General features: G+C 45.3%; 1 protein-coding gene across 14 annotated transcripts in view; it reads left to right on the plus strand.

Moving 5' to 3' along the window:
* Positions 1-7,493, plus strand: part of RAPGEF2 (Rap guanine nucleotide exchange factor 2) — a 258,399-nt gene extending 250,906 nt beyond the window's left edge. For 7 of the 14 annotated variants that reach the window (XM_061142269.1, XM_061142274.1, XM_061142276.1 and 4 more), the window contains 4 exons: positions 686-911; positions 1,443-2,002; positions 4,315-4,593; positions 5,458-7,493. In XM_061142269.1, the coding sequence (XP_060998252.1) occupies positions 686-911; positions 1,443-2,002; positions 4,315-4,593; positions 5,458-5,483 (1,091 nt within the window). In that variant the 3' untranslated portion in view covers positions 5,484-7,493. The remainder of the gene's footprint in view (positions 1-685; positions 912-1,442; positions 2,003-4,314; positions 4,594-5,457) is intronic. The other 7 variants (XM_061142270.1, XM_061142275.1, XM_061142277.1 and 4 more) reach the window with 1 other exon arrangement.
* The last annotated feature ends 287 nt before the right edge of the window (positions 7,494-7,780 follow it).

Raw genomic sequence — 7,780 nt, forward strand, 5'->3', positions numbered from 1 at the left:
GTTGTTGTTAAAAATGTCAAGACAAGCCTCTCTTTCGTTGTGACTTTCAGAATTGTTTTTAGCAACAAAGGAGAGTTAAGGGTCCTTCATACCAGAAAATGGGCATTTGTTTAGACATAGTGATGGTCCAGGGAGAAAGTGGAGATTTTGTACATTGTATCCTTCAAAACAGTTGGCTTTTATGTGATTTATCCAGTACATTATTAATGTTGAAAAATCAAACAGTAAAAACCCAAAGATAGCTTCTTCAGTTCCTATATGTCCACTTTTAATGTGGATATTCCCAATGGAGTTATTCTCTGCCATAAAGTTCTAAAAAATAATAAGGCAATATTGCTCAATTTTCAGGTTGAGGAAAAAAAAAACATACTTCTAAATATGATCCTAGTCATTCTTCATAGTTTCATTTGTATAGACAGGTGTAGTATAATTTATATTTAAGAGAGCTAAGATGAGTCGGGTCATGCCATGATCTCTGCATTAAGTTCCTGGCTCATATAACGGCGTTTTCTTTTTTCCTCTCTAAACTTTCATTAAACATGCTAAAATTCATTTTGAGTAAAAATTTGTGATATCTCAGTTCACAAGTAGCGTATTTAGTCCCCACTTCTGTGGTGGCTTCTGTAGCCTGCATTGTGGACGCTATGAACCCGCAGCGTCTAAGGACTGGTGTGTCCCCACGCAGGCTACACTTTGGCTCCGAGTGGCACCGTGGATAACTTCTCAGATTCCGGCCACAGCGAAATCTCCTCGAGATCCAGTATCGTCAGCAACTCCTCCTTCGATTCATTGCCCGTCTCGCTGCCTGACGAGCGGCGCCAGAGGCCGTCGGTCAGCATCGTGGAGACCAGCCTGGCCTCGGGCCGGCTGGAGAGGCGGCCGGCGGTGGAGCCTGACCAGTACAGCCTGGGGTAGGGGCTCCTCTCCTCCACACGCGCACTGCCGTTTACTGTGCGTGATGCCTAGGCAGTGGGTGCTTTCCCACCCCAGTTCTGATGCTCAGCATTTCCTGAAAGCACTGTGCCGTCTCTGCCGCCTAGGCAGAACGCCTTCAAGTTAGGGCTGGTCTTCACCGGGACCTGTTTTTCTGTGCTGAGGGCAGGGGGCAACTCTGGGATGTGTCTCAGTCCTTTTGTATGAGCTGCCCTCCCAAAATAATCAGACTCCGGTGAGCCTTGTAAGGAGAAGCTTCCTTTATTGTAAGCAACTGGTTGCTCTTTTCCCCCTGGGTTGATGTTGTGCTGACATCGCAGGGGCCAGGGGGAGGATGAACAGGGCAGAGTGGCTGCTGCCGTTGGAGCCTTCATACTCTTCCTGGGAGGAAAGGAAGCCACGTTTTGAGGAAAAACGGGGTTTTATTGTAGATTGATTAGTTAATCTTGCTCTTTTTTCCCCCTCCCCTTCTCTTCTTTTCTCCTTTTTCTTTCCCGTTGGCCGCCTAGGTCCTGTGCGCCGCTGTCTGAGAGCCGGGGCCTGTACGCTGCGGCCACCGTGATCTCCTCCCCCAGCACGGAGGAGCTTTCCCAGGACCAGGGGGACCGAGCCTCCCTGGACGCTGCTGACAGCGGCCGGGGGAGCTGGACGTCCTGCTCGAGCGGCTCCCATGATAACATCCAGACCATCCAGCACCAGAGGAGCTGGGAGACGCTGCCCTTTGGGCACACTCACTTTGATTACCCAGGGGACGCCGCAGGGCTGTGGGCCTCGAGCAGCCATATGGACCAAATCATGTTTCCCGACCACAGTGCAAAGTACAGCAGGCAGAGTCAGAGCCGAGAGAGTCTCGATCAGGCCCAGTCCCGGGCCAGCTGGGCCTCGTCCACGGGGTACTGGGGAGAGGACTCAGAAGGGGACACGGGCACAATCAAGAGAAGGGGGGGTAAGGACGTTTCCCTTGACGCGGACAGCAGCAGCATGACGGCCGTGACCGCAGAGGAAGCCAAACCCGCCGCCATGGCTGCCCACATAGCCGTGACACCCAGTGCCGCCAAGGGCCTCATCGGTAAGCTGACCGCCGGGCTCTGGCGTGGGTGGGTCATGGCTGCGCCCTGACTTATTTCAAAAGGAACAGTACGTGTTTGTGGGTCTTCTCCTCGTTCTGTCCCACCCATTGCCCCTTAGGGCTTCCGAGTTAGAGTGCACTCAGGATTTTGAGATGAATGGTGGTTAAGAGCCCAGATTCTGCGCTCTAGTGCTTATAAATACCCTGCAGCACAGGAAACCTTCCATGTGTCATAGCTGTCAGGATCAGTAGGTTGTCATTATGGGTATTCCCTGCTCTAGTATTGATCTAGGCTGAAAGTTACCAGAGAGGATGGCCATTCTCTCTAGAGGAAGAAGTTTTTTTGTTTAATTGGAACTGATTTTAAATGTTTTATTATTCTATTTTGTTCCCTTGAATTGTATTTAGAACTTTACATGTTGCATATTTTAAAATTTCCTATTGATGTTTCTTATGTAGGTAAGCTGTTTCTGTGCTAAATAAATTCCCTCTGCACAGGATAAAACAAGGTGGGATAGAACAAGGTGGGGAGGGTGCTCAGAGGTGATGTTATCAGTAAGAGCCTGGGAGTCAGGCTGGCTGGGGTTGTGCTGAATCCATGCTTTGCCATTGTCCTAGTTTTGTGACACGGTGAGTCACTAAATGGTCTTTGTTTCCTCATCTGTAAAATGAGTTTAATAATTTCTATCCATGCAGTTGGTGTGAGTTTTAAAGGAAATCTCTGCAAAACACTTTGAACACTAGTGCCCAGATAATAATTCATAAGTACACAAAAGTCACTATTAGTTTGCTGATGCTGTTTTTGTTGTAAAGTCTCTTATTTTCCCTTAACCCTGTCAGAATATATTCTTTATGGCATGTTCAACATCTGCATGATTAAAGTGTAGGGATGCATTACAGGATACAGAGTGAGAGATCTTGAATATAATCTTTACAGACATCAATTTTACTAGTCAGGATGTTATAGTTATTTTATCATGTAAATAGTCATGGGTGGATGCCAAATTTAATATCTTTTCAAGGTGAATAAGGAAAAAACAATACTTATTCTTAGGTTGCAGTTTTTAAAAACTAAAGTATAGTTGATTTATAATACTGTGTTTCAGGTGTACAGCAAAGTGATTCAGTTACATATATATATATATATATATATATATATATATATATATAATTATTTTCCATTATAGGCTATTACAAGACATTGAGTATAGTTTCCTGTGCTATACACATGTATATAATCCCAAATTCCTAATTTATCCCTCCTCTCCTTTTTCCCCTTTGGTAATCATGAATTTGTTTTCTATGTCTGTGAGTCTGTTTCTATTTCATACATAGATTCACTTGTATTATTTTTTAGATTGCACATATAAATGATATCATATTCATCTTTATCTAGCATACTTCACTTAGTATGATAATCTCTGGGTCTATCCATGTAGCTGCAAATGGCACTATTTCATTCTTTTTATTGACTAATATGCCAGTGTGTGTATATATGTGTGCCTGTATGTAACATCTTTATCCATTCATCTGTTGATGGACACGTGGAATTCTTCCATATCATGACAATTACAAATAAAAAAGCACTTTCTTTTAACAAACTAATACACAGAATTTTTATTGCAAAAGAAAGAATGATCTAAGTTCCTAACAGTTGAGTCTAGAAAGTTCAAGATAAGAAAACTTGGCCTTTACCTGCCTTTACAGATTCATGTTTTAAGTCATGAAGTTAATATAAAAGGATTTTAAGAAAAAAAATGCATACCTTACATACATACAGTCTTAAGTTTTGAAATTTGCATTATTTTTGGTATACTTTTCCAAATTTATTTTGATTCCCTGTTTTCCAGAGACCCGAGGCTTGAAAGTAACATGAATTGATCCTCTGCCGGGTGAGGGTGGATGCCCAGCACAGGGGTGACAGCCCACCTGGCCAGGCCCCTCTCCCGGGTTGCTGGCCTGCGCCTGGGAGCCTTTCCGTTTCCTTTGCCTGGTGTTTCCAGTAAACCCCAGGGTTGGGCGTTGGCCTGGTTACTTCGTGACCAGCAGAGACGCTCTGCAGTCACCCGATTAGAGTTACAGATACTTAGATTGCTTAGTCACTGTGTCACCAGAGATGACCCCCGGTGAATAGCCAGTTAGCTAGACGTTCTGCCTCCCACCACATTGCCCTTGCATCCCGCTCCGCAGGCCTACGTGCTATTACACCGCATGCGCACTGTTGATCGTGGTCCTCATCCTTTCAGATGCGTGCATGTGGCCCAGGATGCGCTTCCCTAGATGCTGACTGCAGCGCCTTTTCTCTCCCACAGCAGCCAGGAAGGAGGGCCGCTACCGGGAGCCGCCGCCCACCCCACCAGGCTACGTGGGCATCCCTATCACCGACTTCCCCGAGGCCCACCCACACCCGGCCCGGAAGCCGCCGGACTACACCGTGGCCCTGCAGCGGTCCAGGATGCTGGCCCGGCCGGCCGAAGCCCCCGCCCCAGGCAGCGCCAGGCCTGCCCCCCGGCCGCAGTGGCACCGGCCCGGCGATGGTGATCCACGCGCCGGCCCCTGTGCACCCCCGGGCCTCACCGCCGAGGAGGACGGTACATGCGCTTTCCCCCGTCCCTGCCTCTGCGCCCCACGCCCAGCATCCCCGATCCTGGCTGGTCTCTCTCCCTCAGGACCCTGCCCACTCAGGGCTCCACACCGCATACCCCTAACCTAGTGTGAGCAGTTGGGCTGCGTTTTGCTTCTTCCTAAGCGACTTGAGGAATAACTGAAGATTACAGCGGGGTCCTCTGTAATAACATGTGTGCATGGCTCCTTTTCCTTCCCTAATCCTCAGTTTTCTAGGAAAATGTTTGAACTCGGAACGAGTTCCAAATGAAAGTCTAGTGGAAAAAAACCCACTTCTCTAGAGCTTTTTTTGCCTTCTCTGTATGAACCCAGCTGGCTGTTTTGGGGTGAGAACGCAAAGGAGAAGACCATGCCACCCCTTCCCCCTTCTGCTTTTAAGTTTTGAGTTTAACACGTTTTAATTCTGCAAAAAATCGTTATAGAAGAAAGCAAAACAATTAATGAAAATTACTTATAATCCTGCCATTTACAGACAGCCACCATTAGCATTTTGTTATACATCCTTCTAGACTTTATGTGTAAGTGTATACTACAAAAGGTCACATGCTGCTTATATAACTGTTTTCAGTGAATTTACCATCAATGAATTGCCAATCAGTAAATATACAATATACTTTATTTTAAACTTTTTATTATTGTAAATCATTAGGGAGGAAAAAAGATGAGAATTTTAAGTGACTAGACTTACAAAATAGCTACGGTATAGTGACCTAGACTCAGAAAATAGCTATGGTGTTTTTATTTAGCATATCGTTGAATGTGTTCTCTCTAAGCACAAGAAAACGACTTGCTTACTCATTGATTTCTTTCTCTTATGGTGGTTTTCGCAGAAGATGAACAGGTGTCTGCTGTTTGAGGCGCGGGCTTCTCTGGACCCGAGTCAACCGCCCAAAGGAGAGCACAAGAAGACGCCCCCTAGCGTCGGAGCCTTGGAACTCACACTCTGAGGATGGTGGACCAGTTTGCCTCCTTTCCTGCCTTAAAAGCAGCATGGGGCTCCTGACCCCTCTTCCTGTCCCCTTTGCATGTGAAATACTGTGAAGAAACCGCCCTGGCACTTTTCCGACTTCGTTGCTTGAATGCACAGCGCAGCCGTCTCCGAGCTCCCCGTCGCTGCCTGCCACGTAACACAGCATCATTCCAGATTCCAAGGTCATCGCCACCGATGATTCACCCTGGCTGCACTTATCCACGCCGGGAAGGATTTTTAAAAAAATCTCCCTTTTAGATTTCAATCCAGTCCTAGCACTTGGTTTCATTGGAATCGTGAGAAAAGCCAGCCACGGAACTACTTGGGGCCTCTAACCCACCAAGGAAATAAAAAAACGAAATCCTTTGAGTATAGTGCTCGTCCGCTTGTTTACAATGTCTTCTTCTTTTTTTTTTCCTTTTTAATGAGTTTAAAGATTGTGTTCAGAGAGTAAATTTTATATCCATTTAATGATTACAGTATTATTTTGAACCTTTAAGTAGGGTTGCCAGCCTGGGTTTCTCAAAAACCAAATATGCCAGACAGGGTGTGGCCACAACAGGAAGAGAGGAGGCGGGGTACGGGCCCTCTTCCTGCGTCCTGGCCGCCCCCAGAAGTGCCCTATCCTGGAAGCATGAGATGTTAGCCAATTACCTAGATCCCAGGGCTCCCGCCCCTCCTTCCCCAGGGGCTGGGGCTCTACTGTACAAACTGTTTGCACATGGCCGGGGAGGGACTGGGACTCTAGCGTCCTGTGTCTGAGCCTTATGGAGCACAGGGCGGCGCCACCCTTGGGCGTGCCCTGCTCCATCGAGATGGACGGCAGACCCCGTGTTTTTTAAATTATGTTTCTTTGATTTCTGTTCATTTAGCTTTAGGGCTTCTCTTGTTTGTTTTTAAAGAGAAACGTTTATAACTGGATAGCATTGCAGTGGAAGCAGCTTGGGGTGTTGGCACTAACGCCAGCCGTTCATACTGCTCTTTCCAGACAGCCTCCCTGTATCTATCGATCGGCATGAGGAACACACGAGCCTTTAACATGAAAAAGATCAAAAAGGTCCAAAACCCGGTGCGATCCGCCAGCCTTTGCAAGGCAGGTTGGTGGCCAAAGACTGACCCGTAAGTGGCTTTACGGACGCTGAGATGGAGAAGGCCTGAGTGTAGCAACCACCTGCTCACAGCTGCTATTAACCCCAGAAGGACTGAACCCTCCACTCTATTTTTGTGTTGTTTTTGCACAGACTCCGGAAAAGTGAAGGCTGCCAATCCGAGTAGTACTCAGATGTGAGGAACTGCTGGTCTTGGATTTTTTTTCCATTAAATTCAGCTGATCATATTGATCAGTAGATAAACGTAAATAGCTTCCAATTTTAAAAGTCGAATTGCAGTGTTTTTTCACTGTATCAAAGCAATGTCAGTGCTTTATTTAATGATTCTCTCCTGTATCATGGCATTTGTCTACTTGCTTATATATTACATTGTCAATGATGCATTTGTAATTTTACATGTAAGATGCATTATTTGCCAGTTTTCTTCTCTAGGCTATGGACCTCATGTGCATATAGAAAGACAGAACTCTCGCTCTACACAAGTTGCACAAATGTTATCTAAGCATTAAGTCACCGTAGAACATAGGACTGTAACCTCAGTTCGCTCTGTGATGTCAAGTGCAGAATGTACAATTAACTGGTGATTTCCTCATACTTTTGATACTACTTGTACCTGTATGTCTTTTAGAAAGACATTGGTGGAGTCTGTATCCCTTTTGTATTTTTAATACAATAATTGTACATATTGGTTATATTTTTGTTGAAAATGGTAGAAATGTACTATGTTTATGCTTCTACATCCAGTTTGTACAAGCTGGAAAATAAATAAATATAACATAACGCCTTGTCTAGATTCTTAATGACTTGTGCATGCTTTTTCTAACTGAAGCGTGAGAAAGCCTTTGGGTCTCACTGTAGGAGCAAGTCCTCAGGGCATTGAGGAGGTACAGATGACATCGCCTAAGAGAGAAGAAATTAATATCATTCATGTTAATAGAAAATAAGATCATTCATGTGTCCTGAATTCATAGTATTTAATGAAATTCAGTGAAAAATGATATCATTGTATATCTACATAGCATTTATCTCTTCCCAATTCTTTTCCAGTAAAAATCTTTGCAGGACATAATGTTT

Source organism: Dama dama, chromosome 5 (genome assembly GCF_033118175.1).
Source record: "Dama dama isolate Ldn47 chromosome 5, ASM3311817v1, whole genome shotgun sequence".
NCBI lineage: Eukaryota > Metazoa > Chordata > Mammalia > Artiodactyla > Cervidae > Dama > Dama dama.